This window comes from Melozone crissalis, unplaced genomic scaffold (assembly GCF_028551555.1).
Source record: "Melozone crissalis strain CALT ecotype California unplaced genomic scaffold, PUWL_Pcris_2 ptg000014l_1, whole genome shotgun sequence".
NCBI lineage: Eukaryota > Metazoa > Chordata > Aves > Passeriformes > Passerellidae > Melozone > Melozone crissalis.
This window is the reverse complement of record NW_026535792.1, coordinates 18802786-18824892: the sequence shown is the minus strand read 5'-3', so window position 1 is coordinate 18824892 and position 22107 is coordinate 18802786. Positions and strand designations below refer to the sequence as shown.

At 54.1% G+C, this 22107-nt stretch overlaps 2 protein-coding genes across 2 annotated transcripts in view; one reads left to right on the top strand and one right to left on the bottom strand.

Annotated features, from left to right (window-relative positions):
- Positions 1 to 1175: 1175 nt before the first annotated feature.
- Positions 1176 to 9300, top strand: LOC128934850 (sodium/nucleoside cotransporter 1-like). The gene is made up of 17 exons (XM_054272753.1): positions 1176 to 1244; positions 1347 to 1435; positions 1765 to 1856; positions 2241 to 2430; positions 2749 to 2890; positions 3567 to 3680; positions 4044 to 4121; positions 4460 to 4540; positions 4877 to 4957; positions 5099 to 5224; positions 6413 to 6543; positions 6706 to 6874; positions 7036 to 7233; positions 7699 to 7780; positions 8252 to 8350; positions 8785 to 8896; positions 8987 to 9300. The coding sequence occupies exons 1-17, from the start codon at positions 1176 to 1178 to the stop codon at positions 9108 to 9110; spliced, it is 1977 nt and encodes a 658-aa protein (XP_054128728.1). The 3' UTR covers positions 9111 to 9300.
- A 248-nt stretch (positions 9301 to 9548) lies between these two features.
- The window catches only part of ALPK3 (alpha kinase 3), a 33140-nt gene continuing 20581 nt past the window's right edge, over positions 9549 to 22107 (bottom strand). The window contains exons 4-13 of the mRNA XM_054272703.1: positions 21004 to 22003; positions 15510 to 17340; positions 14517 to 14664; positions 13338 to 13465; positions 13044 to 13079; positions 12652 to 12926; positions 11948 to 12036; positions 11497 to 11714; positions 11253 to 11301; positions 9549 to 11102 (exon numbers count right to left, since the gene is read on the bottom strand). Of these exons, the coding sequence (XP_054128678.1) occupies positions 10781 to 11102; positions 11253 to 11301; positions 11497 to 11714; positions 11948 to 12036; positions 12652 to 12926; positions 13044 to 13079; positions 13338 to 13465; positions 14517 to 14664; positions 15510 to 17340; positions 21004 to 22003 (4096 nt within the window). The 3' untranslated portion in view covers positions 9549 to 10780. The remainder of the gene's footprint in view (positions 11103 to 11252; positions 11302 to 11496; positions 11715 to 11947; positions 12037 to 12651; positions 12927 to 13043; positions 13080 to 13337; positions 13466 to 14516; positions 14665 to 15509; positions 17341 to 21003; positions 22004 to 22107) is intronic.

Sequence of the window (22107 nt, the reverse complement as noted above, 5' to 3'; positions counted from 1 at the left end):
CACTGGTTCTTCTGGGTTTGCTGGACCAGTTCTCCCAGTATGATTCTCTTTTAGGACCAATCCCTATGCAAACTATCAGTCATTCCTACCCCTTGTTCCTTCACTATGTTAATTATCAGCATGAAAGGATCTTCTTCCTCATCTTACTCGGTTGTACCAAGACCTTTTGAGGATGAAGGATACTTTTTGAAAAATCCCTCTTGCAAAGGTGTTGCGTTGTGATTTCAGGGTTTACCTCAGAAACCCGGTCCCTCCCCTGATAATTCTCTCCCAGGTGTGTGAGTCACCTCTCCTTTCCCTGGAGCGCTGTCTGTCAATCCTGGCATTCCAGAAGGGCTTGGAGTGATTGGCAGATTCAAAGGATGCTCTCTACCCTGGGGGGACATTGGGCCATCCAGGTGTCCTTTGTCCCTTGAGACCTCCCCTCCTGTGCCTGGTTGGTGGCTCCCTACCCCTTCCCTCCCCTCTCTCCGGGGTTAAAAGAGCCAGCAGCCACGAGGTCTGAGAGTTCTGTTGCTGCATTCAGAGCCCTGCGGGCCAGAATAAACTCTGGATCAAAACTCTCCATCAGAACCGACTCCTCTCCTTCACCATCACCATAAAGCTTCTCTGCCAAAGGCTCCATCCCGCCACCACCAGAGCTCCTGCAGGCCTGGACCTGCCTCCATGTGCCCAGCTGCAGCATCCAGCCAGCCAAAAGTGTCTCTGAGGTGAAACACCACAGTGCCGCTATTTGGTTCAGCACCAACGGCCAGACAAGCTCAGGCACGTCCTGTCCAGCTATAGTGGTATTATTCCAACACAAAGAGGCTCACAGAGGCTGGTGGGCACTGTCACCAGCTTGGAGGGGGAGTACCAGCACTCCCTGCTGCGTACAGTCCTCTCCTGCAATTCCTTGGAAGCACAGCAAAGACCTCTCTGGAGTTACAGGAGAACAGGAATTCAGCCCACCAGCACCATGGCCTGAGGACCCCACAGCATGGTCCCTCGATGTGCTGGGGCAGGACCTCCTCTGAACACTGACTGCAAGGGGTGTTCTTCTCTCAGGGCCCCAAAACTGAAAAGCAGAGTGGGACATTTGAGCTTCCCAGAGGTGATCCCAGTTTGCTCTCCCCAGCCAGCATCGGACCCTCCCGGGGTTTCCCATATGCACTGAAGCAAAGGAGCTTCTGGAGATGGAAGGAAACCAGATAACCCTGGACAGCCTTGACAAGGGCACAGATAACCCAGCTTTCAGCTTGGAGGTAAGTTTCCCTTCCCTTCCCTTCCCTTCCCTTCCCTTCCCTTCCCTTCCCTTCCCTTCCCTTCCCTTCCCTTCCCGGTGCTCAGTTAATGGTGTTTTCCAGGGAGAAAACAGACACTATGAGGAATGTGGTGATCCACACAATGAGAGCCAAGAGGAGAGAAGAGAAGGGAGATTCTCCTCCTACTGCAGGTGGGATGATCTGCACAGATGTGTGAGCTCTGTCAGAGTACAAACCTGGTTTGGGAGCAGAGTAGGGCGGTATCGAGGTGGGGACAGTGTCTGACGGCTCCGTGTGGCCCTGTAGGGTGCCACAGGCAGGTCTCTGTCCCCATAGCAGGTGATGGTGAGCGTGCTGGGGTGCCCACCTGTACCACCTCCTGCTGCTGGCAGTGCCCAGCAGGAGCCACGCTCATGGCCTGGCTCTGCTGGGTTGGTGCACTTGGGGTGGTTTGGCTTGGGCTGATGTTTCCTGTCCATCTTCTGCGTCTCTCCTGTCTCTGGCACGTGACTCTCCCCAGGAAGGCCCTGCAGCCGGCATCCAAGGCCCAGCATTTCTGCAAGGCTCATGCCAAGGTGCTGAGAAGAGTTCTCCTGGGGCTCCTTGCAGTAGGTGAGGACTGAGACTCCACGTCCCCACCCCTTTGGCTGGCTGTGCCTCCAGACTCCACTGACTGAGCACTGTCCAGTGTGTGGAGGTTGTATCCACCCCCAGCAGCCTCACTGCCCCCTCCTCACCCCACCACTGCTGCCCAGCTCTACCTTCATTCACCTCACTGTCCCCCTGCCCTTTCTCCTCCTGCCCAAAGGGTTTACTGTGCCCCTGCTGCTCCCTGCTGCGGCGGTGCTCTTCAGCTCTCCTCACGCAAAGATGGGATCCTCAAGGGCGGCCAGGGAAGGACATTGGGAGGAAATAAACCTTGTGGTGGCCCCAGTGAGTTATGGACCCATGATGCTACAGCCCTGATGTTTCTGACTCCCAATGTGCCTTCTCCAGCCTACCTGTGCTACTTCATTGCGGCCTGCTACCTCAACTTCCAGCGAGCCCTCGCCTTGGTGGTGATAACTGCTGTGGTTGTCTTCTTCATCTGCTGGGAGCTCTTCCAGAAGCACTGTGGGGCAAAGGTTCTGCTGCTCCTCCGCCCCGTTGGGAAGTGCTTCCAAAAGGCCTGGCCATGGCTGAAATGGTGAGTCAGGAGAAGGAAGGGCCAGATCCCTCCCAGCAGCTGGGTTCCCTCCCACGGCTCTGCATGTGCCAGGCTGGCACCTGGCAAATGGTGAGCATGGCCCAGCCTAGGGACCCCTTAAAAGCATTGCAGAGATGTCTGTGTGCTCTGCCACAGTAGTGATGGCTGTTCACAGCCTCACTTGTGCCTGAGCCCCAGGTTTCTGCACAGACATGGACCTTACAGTGGCAATTCCACACAGTGGGCTCCTGCCCCTCATGAGCTTCCCTCCCTGTGGGGGGACATCATCTTGCTGACAGTCTGGGGTTTCCTCTGCAGGCTCCTGTGGGTGGCCCTCCTGGCAGGCCTGATTGTGTGGCTGGTTTTGGACACTGGCAGAAACCCAGAGCAGCTCATCTCATTAAGTGGCTTCTTTGTTTTGGTGCTGTTCCTGTTTGCCTGCTCCAAGCACCACGGTGCGGTACGTGCTCCAGGTGTGACTGACCATCAGGCCCCTTGCAGGAGGTGACACCCAGCACTGGAGAAGCTCTTTGTTCCCCCTTGTATCCCCTTCTCTGGAGGAAGCAGAAGCTGGGTGAAGCCTGAGGAGCTGAACTGGTTGGGTGGATAGACCCCAAAGCCACCTCACTGCTCTTCATCCCATTGCTCTCCTTCCCACTTCCCAACCCAGGGCTCCCCTGCATGCCTCTGTCCTGTTTTCTGCCATGTGGGTGAGACCCAGAAACCCAGCACCAGACCCACACCTGGGCTTCAGGTGCCTGGGGAGCCTTGGTCAGAAGTGATTGAAATCCTGGTGGCTTCCAGCCCAACCTGCTGCAATGCTTTGGGCAGTCTCTCCATCCTGCCCCTGTTATTGAACAAACAGTTTCAATCTAGCAGCTCTGTGCTACCAATCATCCTAAGGTCTTTGTGCTTGTATCCCTGGCAGGTTATGTTCCAGCCAGTTCCAGAGTCTCACCAAGTCACTTCTGGCTCTGTCACCAACCCACATTTGTTGGTTTCTGTAACACTTTACTGGTCTCCCCATGATCTTCACCCGGGGGCAGTGTGTGGTATTTGTTGTGTGATGGAAAGCAGAGGGGGAAGCCTGTAGGCCTTGAAAACATTTCATCTCCTGTTCTGCTTTTTGTCCCCAGGTGTCCTGGAGAGCCGTTATCTGGGGCCTTGGTTTGGAGTTCTTACTCGGACTCTTTGTCCTGAGAACGACTCCTGGCAACCAAGCTTTCCAGTGGCTGGGAGACCAGGTCCAGGTACTGCATCTACTCATCCCATCCTGTGCTGTACCCTGAGATAGACAGGAAAAGCAGAGTGTGGCATGGGGAGGGGACCCGGCAGGGATTGCATGCTCGGGACTGGAGGGCAGCCAATTCTTCCCTGGTTTTCTGCAGCAGCCCAGAGCCGTCTGTGTGCTCCCCTTTCCAGGCTGTAGCAGGGCCCTGTGGCTTTGGGACAGCCCACCAGGATCCCCATCTTAGGTCTCAGAGCGGCATTCTCTGGTGTGCAGTGAAGTGAGCTGTGGGACTGGGGGCACAGCCCCTCATTAGGCAGAATGAGATATCAGGGAGGGACCTGATGGAGATCTGTGTCCTACAGTGTAACTTCTTCCCTTGCAGTACTTCCTGGGCTACACCACAGCTGGCTCCAGCTTTGTCTTTGGGAACACACTCATTGAAGATATCTTTGCCTTCCAGGTCAGTCAAGGAATGGGTAATGGGGCATGGGGAGGTTTTCTTCTGGTCTGCCTCTTTGCTGGGTCCTGGGGAGCACAGAGCTAAATGCAGCCAGATCTGCTGTGGTAGAGCTCAACCATCTCAGAGCTGATCTCCCTCAGCTGTGTATCCACCTGTGGGCTTCCACAGTGCCACGGAGGACTTGCACTGGTCCCTGTCCCTCCTGCCAGCCTGGCTGGGTGTTGTGGCACCCCAGCAGCGTGGGCTGGCTGTGCAGTACCACACCATGCCCAGCCTGGTGCCCATGGGCGCTGGGATGCGTGGCTCAGCTCTACTGTAACCCTGTGCCTTGCCTGCAGAGCCTGCCCATCATTGTTTTCTTCAGCTGTGTGATGTCCATCCTCTACTACCTCGGTGTCATGCAGTGGATTATTCTCAAGGTAGGGCCTCACTCCTTATCTGGGATGGCAGTGGGAAGGAGAAGAACCTGACTGGGCTCTCTGTCTACTATGGTCAGCTGAGAGATGTCCCAGAAAAATTGTCATGCTACTAATTTGGGGTGATTTGTCCTGCTTAAAAGGATAGACACAACCCCTGTCTTTCTAGCACATCCTTCTCAGAAAGCTTAAAAACTGAACCCTAGAGCTGATGTTTCCTCCTGGTCTGGAGGAGCTTCCCAGAATCACCTCCATGCAGGGGCCAAACAGTGCCTGGCTTGTGGTATGGTGGCAGGGTGCCTGCAGCTCTGTCAACACAGTGGCCTTGTCTTTCCCCAGATCTCCTGGGTGCTTCAAATCTCAATGGGCACCACTGCCACCGAGACTCTCAGCGTGGCAGGGAACATTTTTGTGGGACAGGTAAGGTCCTGGTCTGGCAGCAGATGCAGCTCCTCAGTGCTTGCAGCTGAGCCTGCCCTGGAGAAAGGGTCTTCTCCCTCCCCCTACGAGACCCTGTATGGCCCCATCCTGAGGACAGCAGGGTTTTCTCCTCCTCCACAGACCGAAGCGCCGCTGCTCATCCGCCCGTACCTCGCAGACATGACCCTGTCAGAAATCCATGCTGTGATGACTGGTGGCTTCTCCACCATCGCAGGCAGCGTGATGGGTGCCTACATATCCTTTGGGGTGAGTAGCTGGATCCACATGCTCCCTGCCACAGGCCACTGACATGACAGGCCACTGACATGCAAGAACTGCCCTGGACTTGGGGAAGACCCCCAGCAGGTGCCTCATGTCCCTTTCCCCACGCAGGATGAGAGCAGGGTGTCCAGACCCACCTTGTCCCCAAGACACCTGATCCAGCCCCACCTTTGCTGGCCTGGCCAGAGCCCTGGAGCCCTGCCAGGTAGAAGGCAGTGCTATGGGACCCTTACCCTGTGTCCCTGCACAGCGAGCAGAGCAAATCCCACAGAACCATGGGATAAGACAGTCCAGAAAGACCCTCTGGTGGGGGGTCTCTGACCCACCCTCCTGCCAACTGAGGTTATGGCAACTGAGGGGATGCCCAGGACCTTGTCCAGGTTGGTGGTGAACATCCTATGGATGGAAATTCCCCCAACCTCTCTGATTTCCCCCACAGGCACCTCAGACACAAGAAACAATTTTTCCTTATATTCAAATGAAACAGTGTCTGTGATTCTCACCTTTTCACTGACTATCACTGAGCAGTGTCTCCCCTCCAACCCCATTTTAAACAGAAACAGCAATACCCAGCCCCCTCCTCTTCTCCCAAGGGAAGAATCCCTGCTCCTCCAGCATTGCCTGGACACGTCTGGCACCAAGCCTCCAGGGATGCCCTCTCCAGTTCATCAGTGCTCCGAAAAAACCTTTCCCTTAACCTGATGCCTGAGCTCCTGCTATTTAAACGTTAATTAGTGTCCTTAAATGGGGAACCAAAGGTGGAAGGTCAGAGAAATGAGAAGTTGCCAGGGGAGGGGTGAGGCTGGGATCTTGGCCCTTCGTCAGCAGGTAGAAGGTAACAGTGTTATTCAACATATTGCTCTGATACCAATAAAAAGGGACAAGGAAGGGACAAGAACCATTATGATTAAGTCAAACAGCAGGAAAGATTACCATCACCAAGGCTACAATCTCTGCAGCTCCAGCAATTGCCTCCATGCAGGCAAGCTGCCCCATGTGCACGGCTGCTTAGATGGGAAAACAGCCAATTTTCCCACCTTCAGCAAGTGGAGAGCCCTGAACTGCTCTGGGTGTCACTGGCTGATGCCAGGCACGTGCTGGAATGCGCTGGGGTGGCAGTTCACGGGGCGCAGCCCTGCGCAGAGGTGCCTATGCCTGGTGTGCACGTTGCAGATTGATGCAGGATCACTGATTGCAGCTTCGGTGATGGCTGCGCCCTGTGCCCTCGGCATGGCCAAACTTGTCTACCCTGAAGTGGAGGAGTCCAAGTTCAAGGGCAAAGCAAGCGTCCGCATCTCCCGAGGGTGAGTGTGAGCAGAGGGGCAGTGCAGTGGGGCTGCACGTGGCCGGGCACTGCAGGGGAGCCGTGCTGGCACTGCGGGGTGTGCCCACATCCATGGAGTGAGCGCCGACCTGGCAAGGGGGTGCCCAGCCAGATGAGTACATTGGGGTCTGTTTCCACACAGGGAAGAGCAGAACATCTTGGAAGCTGCTAGCAATGGGGCTGCCAACTCAGTGGGGCTCGTGGCCAACATTGCGGCCAACCTCATCGCCTTCCTGGCCGTGCTGGAGTTCATCAACGCTGCCCTGCGCTGGTTCGGGGAGATGGTGGACATCGAGGGTCTTACCTTCCAGGTATCCCCAAGAGCCAGCAGATCCTGCATCCCCCACCCATCCCCACCTCAGTGGGCTGCTGAGACCATGCTGGGTTTTTGGCAAACACTGGCAGCAGATGTCCAATCTGGCGGCCATGCAGGTCAGCTCTGAGTCGTTCTCTTCTGGGATGCTTTTCCCAGGTGATCTGCTCCTATGTCCTCATGCCTTTGGCCTTTCTCATGGGAGCAGACTGGGCAGACTCACCGATAGTGGCTGAGCTCCTGGGGATCAAGATCTTCCTGAACGAGTTTGTGGCGTACCAGCAGCTGTCCACGTACAAGAAGAACCGTCTGATGGGCTTGGAGGAGTGGGACGGGAGCCGGAAGCAGTGGATATCTGTGAGGGCACCTGCCACCCTGCCAGGCACAGGGCAGGGATGGAGCCAGCTGGAATGGGGCATGGCACCTGCCCAGGCAGGGGGGAGCAGGCAGGAGAGGACCAGAGAACCATTTAGTTTGGAAAAGCCCTCTAAGATCATTGAACCAAGGATGATGGTGCTGGGAGTGGGAGGGCACTTGGATGTTTGCTAATGGCTGGGTGTGGGAAGAAGTAGTCAGTAAAGCCCTTTCCCATTTATCCTGCTCCTTGATGGAAAGATCATGGTGCTACAGGGATCCTTGTCCCCCCCAGCCCAGCCTCTTCCAGGAAGTGCCTTCATCCTTGCTCCCAAAAACAGCTGACAGGGGAGGGATTGGGGTGGGAGACTTCTCTCTATCATGTCTGTCTGGGAGCTCCAGTGTGGTGCTCAGCTCTGGGGCTGCTCCTGGGCAGACGTGACTATCCCCTGCTGCTGTGCCCTCCAGGAGCGAGCCGAGAGCATCACCACCTTTGCCCTCTGCGGATTCGCCAACCTCAGCTCCATTGGCATCATGCTGGGAGGCCTGTGTGAGTGTGACTGACATCCTGAGTGCCTGGGCACTCTGGAAGTGGGGTCCTGGGTCAGGGAGCAAGAGCTCAGCTGAGGCAGGAGGAATTTGCTGTCCTCAAGCCTCCATGTTTGGTCTCTGCCAGATAAAAAACCAGGATTTGCATGAGGCAACCAGGATGATTTTGCACTGTACCCATGGGCAAGCCTGGGTATCACCCAGCCACAGGGGAAAGAGCAGAGAGACTCCTGTGCTGGGGGTGCTCAGGTGGATCACCCATAGGTGCTGGGTGGGCACAGATCTCTGCCAGGATGGACAGACAGCGGACTGGGTGCTGGCTGGGATCACCACATCCTCCAGACAGCAGGAGCTGGGGTGGGCAGGGCACTCAGGACTGAGGAGGGTATCATGATGTCCCCATCTGTCCCCCATGCAGTGCAGAGCAGGAGCAAGGATCTGACTGACCCGCCTGTCTGTTCTGCCCCCACAGCTTCCATGGTGCCCGAGCGCAAGGGTGACTTTGCCTCCGTGGTGCTGCGGGCGCTGCTCACTGGCATGTGTGTCTCCATGCTCAATGCCTGCCTGGCAGGTAGGTCTCTGCCCACTGGCAGCAGGGCCAGAGAGACCCAGGGAGGGGCAGGCACAGGGCTGAAAACCCCATAAATGCAGCATTCAGGGATGGAGGTGGCTGGCCTGGCTCCCCATGGCTCTGCCTTCAAACCCTGCTCTCCCCTCATGGCTCTGCCAAGGGCAGCCCAAGCCCAACAGCTCTCCTGGGGCCCCTCATCCTTCTCTGGGCTGGAACATTTCAAGGGCAACTTCTGGAGTGTGGCAAGGAGCTCCCTGAAGTCTTGGGGGGTGAGGTGGAACCTGCACAGTCCCAGGTACAGGATTTGCAAGCAAGTATAGTCACGGTGTGGGACTTGTGAGCAGGCATGGGGTACAGAGCTCACAGCTTGCTTGAGGCATGGAATTTGGATCCATGGTCCCTCTCAAGTCCCAACAGAAGACCTTGCCCCCCAGGTCTCCTCCATGTGCCAACAGAGGTGGGTGACTGCGCCATGTTCTTCAACACCACCAACTTTAGCTCGACGAGCTACACCATGTACACCTGCTGTAAGCAGCTCTTTGCCAGGTGGGTGTGAGGGGCCCCAGAGCCATCTGGTCCTGCCCAAGGACCCGGTGCTGGGGCAGCAGCTTGTCCTGACTCTCTCTCTCCTTCCAGCTCAGTGCTCCAGAACGGGACTCTGATCTTCACGGGATCCTGGGGTGAGCAGGCAGGCAGCAAGCAGTGGCTCAAGGAGTGCTGTGCACACTACAACCACACGTCCTGTGCGTGGACATTCTAGAACTGGGGGAGCACCAGGGCCTACAAGGCCTATCCCCAACAGCAGAAAAAACCCCAACAGGAACCTGAGCGTCTGGTCTTCTCCACTCCAGTGCCGACAGACAGCTGCGTGCACCCTGCAACCTGCACCCTTAGATGCTGGCCCTGTGGACACGAGGGAGCAGCTCCCAAATAAATTATGGCAACCCTTGTGTGCTTGCCCTCAGACCCCTGACTATGGCAGTTGCACACAGCACAAGGTGGTTTGCTGGGGCTGCACCCCAAGCCCACTGCAGACTGGCTGCTGCCAGCCTTGGGTTCTGGCCCCAGCCCCTCTCTTCTTCCCCACGGGACATGGATGGAACACAAAGCCAACCCGCTGTACTTGGGTGCAGCTCTCCCAGAGGGACCACAGTGCCAAGGAACAGGCCAGTCCTTCTCACTTTATTGCACTCGAGAGCACCCAGTCCAATGCAGCCGCGTTCCGTACATCGGTATCTCACAGTCACCCAAGGACAAAGGACCTGGAGCCCAGAGCACACCACGCTCCCAGCCCAGCCCCTTACCTCCACCAGGCTGCACTGAGCCACTGCTTGGGACCCCATCCTGCAGGGTGCAGGCACCCAGCACCCTCCTGCAACGCCCTGAGGAAGCGGATGCTCTGCAGGGTGAGCGAGCAGACAGCTCCTGTGCCTGTCCATCACTGCCTCGGGCCAGGGGCAGCAGGATTCAGAGTGGGTACTGCCAGCTGCTGCTGGAGTCCAGCCTGTGCCAAGCAGGGGTGGTGCTGAGCACCAGATTGTGCTGTGGGGCTATGGCATACAGGGTCTATGTATGGCAGGGGGCAAGGAGCAGCGATTCGGTATATGGGATAGACACCCCCATATACCAAGGCAGAGCCTGGTATGGAGGGGAAGTCGCCCCTCTGCCCTGCTCCCTGATATCCCATGTGAGGTAGAGCATCCTTACCATAGCACCAGCCACCATCCACAGCAGCACAGCCACCCAGCAACGGGGTGGGAGACTTCCCTGGGAAGCAGGGGAGGGCAGGGGTGCAAAATCCCAGCCCTATGCAGCTGCTGGTACCAGTGGCAAACACCCTGCCCTGGAACCAGCCAACACCCCAGAGCCCCACACCATAGCAGAGGAGCCCTGCAGCAACTGCTGGAACCCTCTGCAGGAAAAAGGGTGTGCCAGGGCACTGGGGACTGCCTGGGCACTGGTGGGGGTCTCATCCTTGACAGCACTGGCAAGGCTTGGCCCGGTCACTTTATGGGGACACAGAGAGGGACATGAGGTGCTGGGAACCACGAGGGCGTCCAGGACTCCCAGTCTGCTGGGGAGCCAGGCAAGGACATTCTCCCTCGAGCCTACAGAGCTCCAGGGAGAAGCTCTGCCCCTGCCTTAAGGAAGGCCTATGGAAAGTTGAGAGAGGAAAGCGAGTCCGAGCGTGGAGAGGCCCTCGGCCCCACAGGCTCCAGCAGCAGCTCCTGGAGAGAGGCACTGGGGAGGTGGCCTGTGCCTCATAGCCCCCTGGCCCGGCCCAGCCACTCACAACTAGCACACACCACACAATGCAAGCGCTGCGGGCCGGGCAGGAGAAGGCCACTGCCAGGGTCTCCCTTCTTCACTGCTCAAGTGCTGGGCCCAGGCTGGGGGCCAGAGCAGGAATCTCAGCTGCAGCAGCTCTGACTACTGTGGGCAGCCAGCTCTGTTGCTCTCTCCTGACCTGGGTTTGCAGGCTGTTGAGGCCTCCCCTGTTTCTGCAGCTCTCCGGGAGCTCTTGGGGCTCACAGAAGCCTTGCGGGTGCTCTGAGGACTTGTCAGCACCTTCTTCTGGAGCTGGGGGCTGGACTGGGCAGACTTCCTGCCCAGGCAGGGACTCTTGGAGCCCTTGGGCTTGGCTGGCTCCAGCATCTTCAGGCCCAGGACGCTGCAGTAGTGATTGCACTTGTGAGCGGCCGGGAACTGCTCCAGCAGGGAAGGAAAGCAGCTCTCCTTCAGCCCCTGGTACCTGCCAACACAGCTATCCTCAGCTCCTGCTCTGCACCAGGAGATGTCCCACCAGGGCAGGGAGGTGAGGATGGAGCCTGACCACGGCTACCACCATGGCAGAGCTGGGGACAGCCAGGGCCACCCCGCTCCAGAGCTGGAAGTCACTCACCCTTTCAGGTTGGTAGCGATCCGCACGTTGGTCAACTTCCAGCCCACTCCTGTAATTTAAGAGGACAACCAGTCTCTGTCCAGGGAAGGACAGCCACCAGTACCAAGGACAGGTCATTGCCCTGGGTAGAGGGTTCCATGGCATGGGGTGGGAGAGGGGCAGGAAGGCAAGCCTGCGGCTTTTCTTCCTTTCCAGACTGGAGGGGGGTGATGGGCCATGGGCACCACACAGGAGATCCCCTTACCTTCCATGTCAGTCACGAGGATGTTTCCATTTGTCCACTGGTAAACCCAGTGCTGGAAGGCGCAGCATTTGAGCACAATCTCTGAGGTGCCTCGTGCCACCAAGCTGCCATCTCTCTCAGTGACACAGTACTGCTCACAGGGCCTGCCAAGGTCCTCCTCCATTGTGGCATAAGGGATGTTGTTGGCCGGACGATAAATCAGGTACAGAGGAATTATCCTGTGTGGGAGTTCACAGACAATGTCAGCATGGTGAGCTCCCCTCCTCTGCAAGTGGAGATTCACACCACAGTCTGCAACCTTGGTTTTTGCCTTCCTCCCAGTATCCCTTCCACTTGTGGGAGTAGAGTGCACTGCCTTTGGGATGCCCCAACACCCACAGGGAATCTTCCCACTGTCCCTACAATGCTCTGCCAGGACATCAAGCCAGGGGAGGTGCAGCACATCACTTACTCAGGCACTGCTCCAAAATCAGGGACTGCTCGTGCCTCAGCAGCAAAGATCTTGCAGTACTCACGACTGGAGTTTTGGACTTTGCATTCCTGGAAGTGCAAACAGAAGAGTCAAGAAGCTGTTCCATCATGCACGACTGCCTCCCTGGGACCACTGCCAATTGTTTCCCTGTCCTGGTGGTCAAAGGGTGATGGGAAAGTCCTGGGCAACTCCACATTGCTCAGATGGAAGAGCTGAAGCTAAGAATGGCAAGGACATGTCCAGCCCCCTGGCTAGAGCACCCCAGAGCAATTCAAAAGTGGAAGGAAATAGCAAAGATGGGCACAGAGCTGGGGACCAACTCACACACAGGTGGGGAGGGTGGGAGGGAGACGGGTGGATGATGGCCCACAAGGATACCTGTCACCCTGTTTTTTGAAGATTTTCTAAGCTTTCTGATGTTGACATTCTTGTAGTGAACTTTCTCACACACTTTCTGTAAATAACTCATTGTTTTGCATTCCTTTATGGAGGAGGAGAAAGTTGATGGACTGTTGGTTTGTCCAGTGTCATTGGAGGGCTGGCACTGTCACCCTCCAATCCACTGTCACTCTTGGAAAACTATAAATGTTGGAGTCAGAAAATAAACTTCCCTTTTTTTCTTCATCTTGAGAACAGCGGTGCGCGCTTGTGTTTTTTCGTGTCCTATAGTGACAGATACCCACCTGGATGGTGATATCATAGTTCTTCTCGACGAGGCTGTTCTCATTCTTGGTCCCGAAGACGATGAAGTTGTGCACTTTGATGACGCAGGTGTGGCCGGACTCGAAGACGGGCTCCAGGCCGTAGATGGCCCTGGCGCGGCAGGCCTTGCGCAGGAAACCGGCACCCACCTCCACGTCCTCGCTCACCACGCGCCCGAAGAGCTTATCCCCCCAATAGCCTGCATCAGCCAAACCCTTGGCAAACACCATGGGTGTCATCTCGATCTCCTCTCCAACTGGTGGGAGGAAGAGCTGGTGAGGAGGGGACAGCATGGGCACGTCCTGCTTCTGCCCCAGAGCTGCCTGCCCCACTCAGCAAGGGGCAGAGTCACAGCTCAGCACGTGGCCCTTACCTTCAATCTCTTCCCGCAGGATAAATCCTGACAACACTAGAGGAGACAGAAAGCAAAGAGGTGTCAAGGCCCTGCAGGATCCCACCTTGCCCCATGCACTTGCACAGTTAGGGATGGCAGGTAGGATGGTGGGAATCAATTGGCACACAGAGGCAGAAGCACCTCACAGAGGTGGTGTTACAGAATGTGCCAAGGCTCCCCCACTGCAGCCTGGCACCAAGCCTTCTCTGCAGTTGGCCACACTGCCCCACAGCACACCCAGGAAGCTGTGAGAGGCTGCTGAGGGCTCCTCACCTTCTGGGCTGAGCAGGAAATCTGTGGAGTCGGTGCCGTACTCGTTGCTGATCACACACCGATAGACTCCGCAGTCCTTCTGGGATGCCTGCACAACAGCCAAAGCTGCCTGGCCCTCATCACCAGCACTGCAAAAGAAATGGAACATGACCACATCCCTGTGTGGTGGTGGGGCCACACGGGACCCCTGTGACAGGCACTGTGGGTGGGCAACATCCTGCCCTTGGGTGGATGGAAGAAAGCTACAAACAAAGCCATCCCAAGGGCAGCCCAGCTGCTCCCCCAGCATGTCACAGCACCACAAGTCCTGCCCCTGTGGTTTGTACTAACAGAGATGCTTATCCTCCAGACAAGTCCTGCAAAATCTGGCCAGGATTGAGCTACAGACTGATAAGGGTACTTGTCCCTGAGTGAGGCTGGGTCAGGGCTTCGCAGAGAGAAGAGGTGGGACCCTCATCCTGAGACCCACTCTGCTCTGGTTTGCTGGAAGACAATAGCCACTCCTTCCCATCTCCCCCAGGCCAAATATCTGCCACAGGAGGCAATTTCTGCCCCAGAATCACCTAACTTACCATCTACTCATTATAAAGGGAGCTCAGGGAACACCAATGGCATCAGGCACATCCTAAGTGATGTGGATGATGCTCCTACACAGATCCTCTGGGTTTGAGAACAAGCTGCTCCTCCTCAGACCCAAAAGATACAACCAGCCACCCAGCTGTCTGAATATGCACTATCAATAGATGAACTATCCCTGTGCAAGGGCAGTGCCAAGGGACAGAGAAGGCACAGTCAGAGCTGTTCTTTCCCAGCAGTGGTTGCATGGAAGACCCTCCCAGCACTGCTGAGAGGCTGCCACCCTCACGTGGATCCTTTGGGGTCCCAGTTTTGCAGTTCACATCCAGCTCTTGACTTTTGTGATGGGCATAACACCTTTTCTGCCCTCCCCAAGGTATGGGTACCCAAAGCAGACACTAGAGATGGAGCATCAATAAGATAAATTTGTCAGCAACTCCCTATCTGGGCAATCCTTCCCTGTGTGGACACTGATATGATGAAGTGCACAATGTACTGTGCCATGCAGTGAGCTTCCCATGCTGCCTTAGCAAGAGTGACACCTTCACCCAGCAGGGCAAGGAGCAGGATGTGACAGGTGACAATGTGGAACTGACAGGTTACCTCCTTTGGGCTTCAGCCACAGGGATCTCGTCCTTGTACCACGTCAGCTTGGAATCACTCAGAATATTGAAGAACTGGCACCAAAGCTTCAGGTTTCCTGATGCATCAGAAAATTGTTCTGCCCTGATCTTACGGACAACCTGTGGAGCTAAGGGTGCAAAAAGATGGGTGGTGAGACACAGAGTGCTGCCTGCAGCTCTGGGGACAGGGAGCCTACACCCACACTGCTGCTCAGGGCTTTGGGCATCGTGTGTAACTCTGCCTTCCCAGGGAAGGTCTCAGAGCTCCACTGGGATAAAGAGATGGGATACAAGTGGTACAAATTTGATCAACAGTGCAGCACTGCAATACCCAGTGAAGCCTGTACAGAGGAAAGGCAGAAAACCACCATGGAGTATTGGAGGAAACACTCATTTACTGAAGTAGGGATTTATCATGGTTACCCTTTGCAAGAGTGCTGATTCCTGTGAAAGTATCATCTGGTTCCTTCAACCCCAGGATTATGCCTTTTTTAAATTCAATGCCACAAGGAATCAAATTAGCACTGACCACAGATGTGGAAGAGGAGTGTGTGCCCTGTGATGCCCACTGAATCATAGAATCACAGTTTGGGTTTGAAGGGACTTTAAAGACCACCTCTTGCCATGAGGAGGAACACGTTCCACTCAACCAGGTAGCTCAGGATCCCCAGCCAGCATCAGGCTTGATGAGGCCCAGAACACAGAGATGAGAGTATTCTATGATCCCTGGGGTTGGGGAAGCCCAGGCTGTAAGAGACAGCTGACAGTGTTAGAACTGCTTCCTTTTGCATTCCGCATCCCTCCCTGCACTGGGATAGAAGTCTCAAGGGGGACTTTTGGCTTTCACACAGCCAAAGGCTGATGCTGAAAGCCCTACAAATGTACAAAACTCATGTGGCCCCAACTGACTATTACTGGCTCCCTTTGTAGGCAACAAGGGAATGAGCTTCATGGGGACTCTCTCTTCCCTCACCTTTAAATGGGTTATTAGTACTCTGGGACTCTGCTGGCTGTGCTTCTGGCTTAGCATCTCCAGGGACCTCTTTGTCACCACCGGTGTCACCTGCAGGCTCCTCGTAGAGCTTAGGAACCTCCAAGGTGTCCATCTTCCTCGTGAGGGTTGGAGAGCACTGCTCTGAGGGAGAGGATGGAGCTGGGGCAGGAGAATGCAACAGGGATGCATTCTTCCTGGACTGTCGTGGTGAAACAGTCGGGCTTCTTGTGTGGCCCAGGCTCTCTGGGGTTGCCTCCTCCTCCAGCCCCACCTGTTTGGGTTTTGGCAGGTATATTTTGCGCCGGGCCCCCAAAGCCAGCTCTTCTGGTGTGGCACAAGGTAGCACTGGCAGAGGGCCAGCAGGGCTCTCTTCAGAGCTCACTGGAGGTGAATCAGAAAGATGAGGAGCTGTGGGCACGCTGCCCACCACAATGGAGGGCACTGAGAGTGGGGGCGGCCCCTCAGCCTCAGGAGCCCCCCAGGTGCGTCTCTTTGGAGGCACAGGCCTGCAAGCCAGCATCTCCTGGCTGGTGACAAACTCCTCATTAATCATTCCTGTGATCCGTCTGGATGTCCTGGGGGTCAGAGGCAAGTTCTCTGCTGTCTGGAAGAGCTGGTTGTTTTGTACTTTTTCCAAAACTTTCCTTGAGGTGCGAGGGCTAAGGCCAGCAATGCCTATCTCTGGGATCATGCCTTCCCCTGCATTCGGCTGCTCCATGTCCCCAGAGTCAGTGTCCCCTTTTGTGGCATCTTTACTGCTATCTGACATTTTTAGAAGTAGCAGCAGGTAGTTCTTTAAAGAGGAAACCAGGTTTTTGTGCTGCATTTTCTCCTCCACAGACATCTCCTGAGATCTCTCGGAGCTGGGCAGGACCAGCGGTACCTGTGGCTGAACCTCAGAGACTCCTTGCCAAGTCCCTGAAGATGCTGCTGGTTCCTGGCATGGAGCTGTGGCTGTCAGGAGTCCTCCCTCCTTCCCTTGAGGTCCCATGGGCACTGGCTTGGCATTCTGCTCTGAAGTGATGGCTGAAAACACTTCTCGTGGGGCAGATCCAGCTGTCGTTGTGATTTCCGTTCCTCCTCTGGCAGGAGACAGCAGCTGGGCTCCAGATGGGACCTCTCCTGCAGTGGCTTCCACCCCTGGGCTTCTGTTGGATGCCAGCAGTGCCTCCTGAGCCCCTGATGGCCTCACTGCAGGAGCAGGGAGCGGCTCTTCCTTGGCAAGAGGAACTGAAGCAGGAGCTGCCGTTTCATTTTGGGTGTTCTGATGGCCCAAAGGTGTCCCTGCTGCCTCCCTGTGCACAGCCCCAAGACATGGCTCTGCTGCTCCACTCCCTCCTGTCCTCACACCAGGATGGCTCCCAGACAGCTCTGCTCCTGCCTCTTTGCTCTTCCCATCCTTGACTGTCTGACATGGGATTTGTTCAAGAGCAGTGTTTTCTCCAGGTTCTGGAGGAGTCAAATTTTTTAGCAATGACTCTTCCCCACCTTGGCTTTTGTTCTCTTGATTTAACAGTCCTTGCTGAGTCTCTCTGTCCTCAAGAGCATGGGAATGTCTTTCTGCCTGTTTCCTGGGGGGTGGGTGCTCCTTGCCAGACTGCACATGGTCTGGAGAACGTGGTGGTGGCTTTGGTGGCTCCTGAGGCCTAAACCGAGGATTTGTCCTTTTCACAGCCCCCCTGGTTTCCTGGCAAGCAGGCACCTCTTTCCTGACCTCCTCTAGCTTACTGCCTTGCTGACTGGTCTTTCTGGCTGGACTGGACACTGGATGCTTTAGGTCACCAGGAGACTGTCCAACTCTTGCTGCAACCTAGTTAAAAAAAAAAAAGGAAGGAAATTAGCATCATGTTACTGCCTGGGTCTGTGCAGTTGTACTTGTGGGCCACCTGTACCATACAGCACTGCCCAACTTCTTGAATCACAGGAATTACCCTGATACCAGTGTTACTCTGTCATCCAGGGTCTTCTGTTTCACCATCTTCCCACAGGAGTGGGTCCCACCTGTCAGGCTGTACAAAATGTTTCAGCTCCAGCCCTTCTGCCTTTCAACACCCCTGCTGTGCAGAAAGGCAAGAGATCTGCTTTTCTAAATCATTCATTGGCTTTTAATCCAATCTCCTCTGAGCCTGTGCCTTCCCAAAGAACGAAACTTTCCCATTTTTACCAGCCACTGCTGACACCTTGCATAATTCCCCTGATGTTCCTGCAGACTGAGTGCTCCCCTATGTGCCCTGTGAGATGGGGCAGCTGGCATGTCACACTCTATCAGGATGAGGCTGCCCAAATGATTTATAGGGAAACCATACACCCTGACGTTATCAGCACTATTCAGCCATTCTGTTTCTCTGACGTTTGGGAAGCTCAAATGTTTCCGACCGCAGCTGCACCCAGCAGACGTGTCAGCGAGCTGCCTGCTGTGATGGCCAAGCTTTGTCCTGAGGAGAACTGCCCCAATCCTCCAGCCAAGGAGCACAGGCTATTTTTGTAGGAGAGGCAGTGATTCCATGGTGCACACTCTGGGAGCATCACCAGCACAATGGCACGGGGACAGGGCATGCCCACAATGGGACCCTGTCACCATCACATTTTCTGAAAAATCCTCCTTGCCCAGGATTTCTCTCCTGGGAAGCTGAGAAGCCTCAGAGGAAAAGGAAAACAATATTATCTCATTTGCTTCTCCTGTGTCTTGCTGCTTTGGAATGTGGTTGCAGATTTATTTGACACATTGAATTGTTTTAACTTAACGACCAATCATGGTCCAGCTGTGTTGAGGCTCTAGAGAGAGTAATGAGTTTTTCTTTATTATCTTTTAGTCTTCTGTCTGTATCCTTTCTCTATTCTTTAGTATAGTTTAGTATAGCATAATAGAATAGAATAATAAATTAGCCTCTTAAGAACATTAATTAATTAACATAATAATAAACTAGCCTTCTAAGTATCTTGTTAAGCCTACTGTCTGTATTCTTTCTCTATTCTTTGGTATAGATTTAGTATAGCACAATATAACATAACATAACATAACATAATATATAATTAGCCTTCTAAGTATCTTGTTTAAGCCTTCTGTCTGTATTCTTTCTCTATTCTTTAGTATAGATTTAGTATAGCATTCTAGAATAGAATAGAATAGAAGAGAATAGAAGAGAATAGAAGAGAATAGAATAATAAATTAGCCTTCTAAGAACATGGAGTTAGATTCATCATTTCCTTCCCTTGTCTGGAGACCCCGAAAATACCACAGGACCCCCTTCCAGCCTGGAGGATCTGCTGCTAAGGATTTTCTCCTGAGGTTCCTGACTTGAGTGTTAAGCCCACCAAAATGAACACCATGGGAAAGGAGGGCTATAGCACTTAGATCTCTGTTTTGTGCTGCTTTTGCTTCATTTGGCAGCTTGGGGAAAAGAGGAAAGGTAGCACCATTCCCTCAGCAAGCCCCTTCCCAAGCAAATAAATAGAATGGTTTGAGTTGGATGGGATCTCAAAGCCCATCTCATTCCAATCCCTGCCATGGGCAGAGACACCTTCCACTATCCCAGGTGCTCCAAGATCCATCCAACCTGGCCTAGAACATTTCCAGGGATGGGGCAGCCACAGCTGCTCTGGGCAATCGGTGCCAGGGCCTCACAACCCTCTCAGCCAAGAATTTCTTCTCCATATCCCATCTGACCCTGCCCTCTGACAGTGGAAAGCCATTCCTCCCTGTCCTGTTACTCCATGCCCTTTTTCAAAGTCCTTCTCTAACTCTTAGGGCATGAGTATTGAAGGGTGGAGAAAGCACCATTAGAGGCTGTTCCTACCCATAAAATTCAAATCATCAGCTTAAAATTTAGGCAAGAGTGATTACCATGCAAAACTAGTTTCTTTGCTCTCGTAGAGGATGATGTTCAGATGGTACACTCCGGTATTTTGCTACAGATAAATCCAGCTCAGAAGAGAAGTCCTGAGCATAAGGCCCAGCTATGTCCCAAGGCTAGGAAAACACTCACCTATGACCTTTCTTTTTTAAGAATAAAAAAGAAATAGACAAGTAACCTCTGTCCTGAGGGGTGAAAATATCCTGAAACATGCCTGGAATCTGCCTTAAAGGCTTTAAATCAGCTTATTTGCTCTCAAAAAAGCTTGAGGACTTTCCCCAGCAGCACCAACAAGCTGAAGCATTCAAATTCAAATCAGAAGCATTCCCTTTTGTCTCCTCAAAGGCACACCAGCTGACAAGTCACAGTTTTCCCTCTGTGAGGCTTTTAAAGAGAAAAAAAATCTTGATGCATGTCAAAGGCTCAGGGATGACAGCCCAAGCCTGCTGCACACCAGCATTTTTCCATCTTTTTTGAGAGCCAGAGCTGTTAAAATGAGCACAGAGGGGAGAAACAAATGGCTTTGCCATGGGCTGGTCTGAACAGCAATAATTTCTGCAGCAGTATGTGATCCTGGTGGGTCAGGATGAAGATGAGTTCACAGCACTGTGCAGCAGCATGGCCAGAAACCAGGTGAGCACTGCAGAACACAGAAAAGCTGCACCCACCAATGGCTAACGAAATTTAAGAGCGAAAGAAGGGATTTTTGTTTCCACCCATCAGTCCCCTATGCATTGTGGATTTTTCCACATTCTGAAATACATGCAAATACATGCATTACCTCCCAAGTGAGAGGTGCTGCACCCAGAGCCTTGTCTCTGCTGAAAGTGTGCACCTACCACAGCCCAAACTCCAGATCCTGCCAGCACCTGCAAACTGGACTCAGAGAATCCTTTATGACAGAAGGGGTCATCAAAGAAAAAGGGGGGAAATTAGTCCAGTAGCTTCCAGTGTAATATTTTCATGGCAAATACTTCAGGTTCAGTGACAAAAATAGCAGCTGACTAAGAGATGCTCTGAGGGTCAGAAGCAGGTGCTGTGCCCTAGCACTTCATCACCACCAAAACGAGTCTCCCAACAGAGTTTTCCCAACAGAGATGGGTGAAAAAAATAGTCCAGACCTACTGTATCCACGTTGCACTGTAAACAAAACTCGAGGCCCTGAGGGTGCAGCTCACTGGTACCTCATCTGCATGGGGGGCTCCTTAACTAAAGCTCCTTGTTAAACTGAGCAGGTGCCATCACAAGGCACTCACTGCCAGCTATAAATACCCATTCAGTGCTCCCTGCCGACCTGATCTGCAAACATTCCGCATGAGGTCAGCCTGCTGATTAAACCGGAGAGCCCCAGGCCACTGGGACCAGCTGCTCGAGTGGCCCCGACTTACATCTCTCACCACCTCAGCTGACATTTGCTTGGAGATGGGGTGGAAGCTCTGCTGTCTGGGCTCACAAAATCCCAAGAGCCCTCCTGGGTGCTTTCACCAGTGGAGACCTGCAGAGCCTGGGCAGCAGATCCCGTGGTGCACACGCAGCCTCCCAGGCCCAGTGCCACAACACAAATGCACAGATATTTTCTTGTTGCCACCCCTGTGTTGGCTGTTGTCTCTCCTAGTTACCTCTTTGTTTCCCTCCAACTTCTGTTCTTGCTGCTGGCCTCTCTGGCCCTCCAACACCTCAGAGGCCAGTGGAGCATCCTCTGTCTGTCTGCTGGCTGCCACAGGCTGCAGGGCAGCCGGACTCCCGGCCTCGTCCTTGGCTCCCACCTCCTCCTTCCCTGCTGCTGGCTTCACTTGCTTATCAAAATACATGTCCTTTAGAGAGAAGTACATGTCATCATTGGGTTTAATGTCCTGTTTCACAGCTTTCCCAGGTTCTTTGAGTTTTGGACTGGTTTCCACTTCTTGATCACCTGCTGCTCGCAAACGCGCGTTCCTGCGTAATGGGACAGGAGGAGCAAACCTGGGATTTGAAGACTGATTGGCCCTGTCTCTCCCACTTTCTTCTCGCTTAGAAACTTCCTGTTTTGGTGCTGAAGGAGCCTCCACCTTCTTTTTCTTTTTAGCTGCAGAGTCTTTTGCCCCTGGCTTGGTTGCCAAGTCCTCCACTGTCTCATAGATGTACGTGAGAAAGCTGTTCCCGTTCTCCTCCCCACTTTCCAAAGTGGCATCTCCATTGGTGGTCACCTCTGCTTTCAGAGGTGCCACCAGATTGTTTGGGAAGCCTGGCACCGCACTGAGTGGCTGCTCCTTTGTCTCAGCAATATCCTTGTGTAACCTGGACTGTGAATCTGCCACGTGCACTTTGGCTGTGTCTTCCTTCTCCCACGAAGAGTCTCCTGAGCGGAGGTTCTGATCTCGAGCCAGCCTCCGCTTCCTCTGGAGCCGTTCAGGGCTCATTCCTTGCAACTTCTCCACCTCCACATTTTCTTTCCCTCGTTTCTTGCCTTGTTCTATTTCTTGCATCTTTTCTTCAGCCTTTCTCTTGATTTTGTCAAACCACTTCTGATGGATTTTGAATTCCGTCATAGTTCCCACTTCCAGCACACCGGAGCAGGACACGATGCCTTTGTTATTTCTAGCTGAGGCCTGGTAAATGCCTGCATCCTCTTCTCGGCACCTGGAAATCAAAAGCTGTGTGTGAGACCTACCCATCCTCCTCAGGATGCCTGCTGGACTCACAGGCATGCATGTTCTCCTACTCCTTGCTCCACAGAGTCCAGA

Coding starts and splice junctions, on each gene's coding strand:
- LOC128934850 (XM_054272753.1), top strand. CDS start 1,176: ATGGAAGGAAACCAGATAACCCTGGACAGCCTTGACAAGGGCACAGAT. Junction 4,122..4,459: donor AAGATATCTTTGCCTTCCAG/GTCAGTCAAGGA, acceptor CCTTGCCTGCAG/AGCCTGCCCATCATTGTTTT. Junction 6,875..7,035: donor TCGAGGGTCTTACCTTCCAG/GTATCCCCAAGA, acceptor TGCTTTTCCCAG/GTGATCTGCTCCTATGTCCT.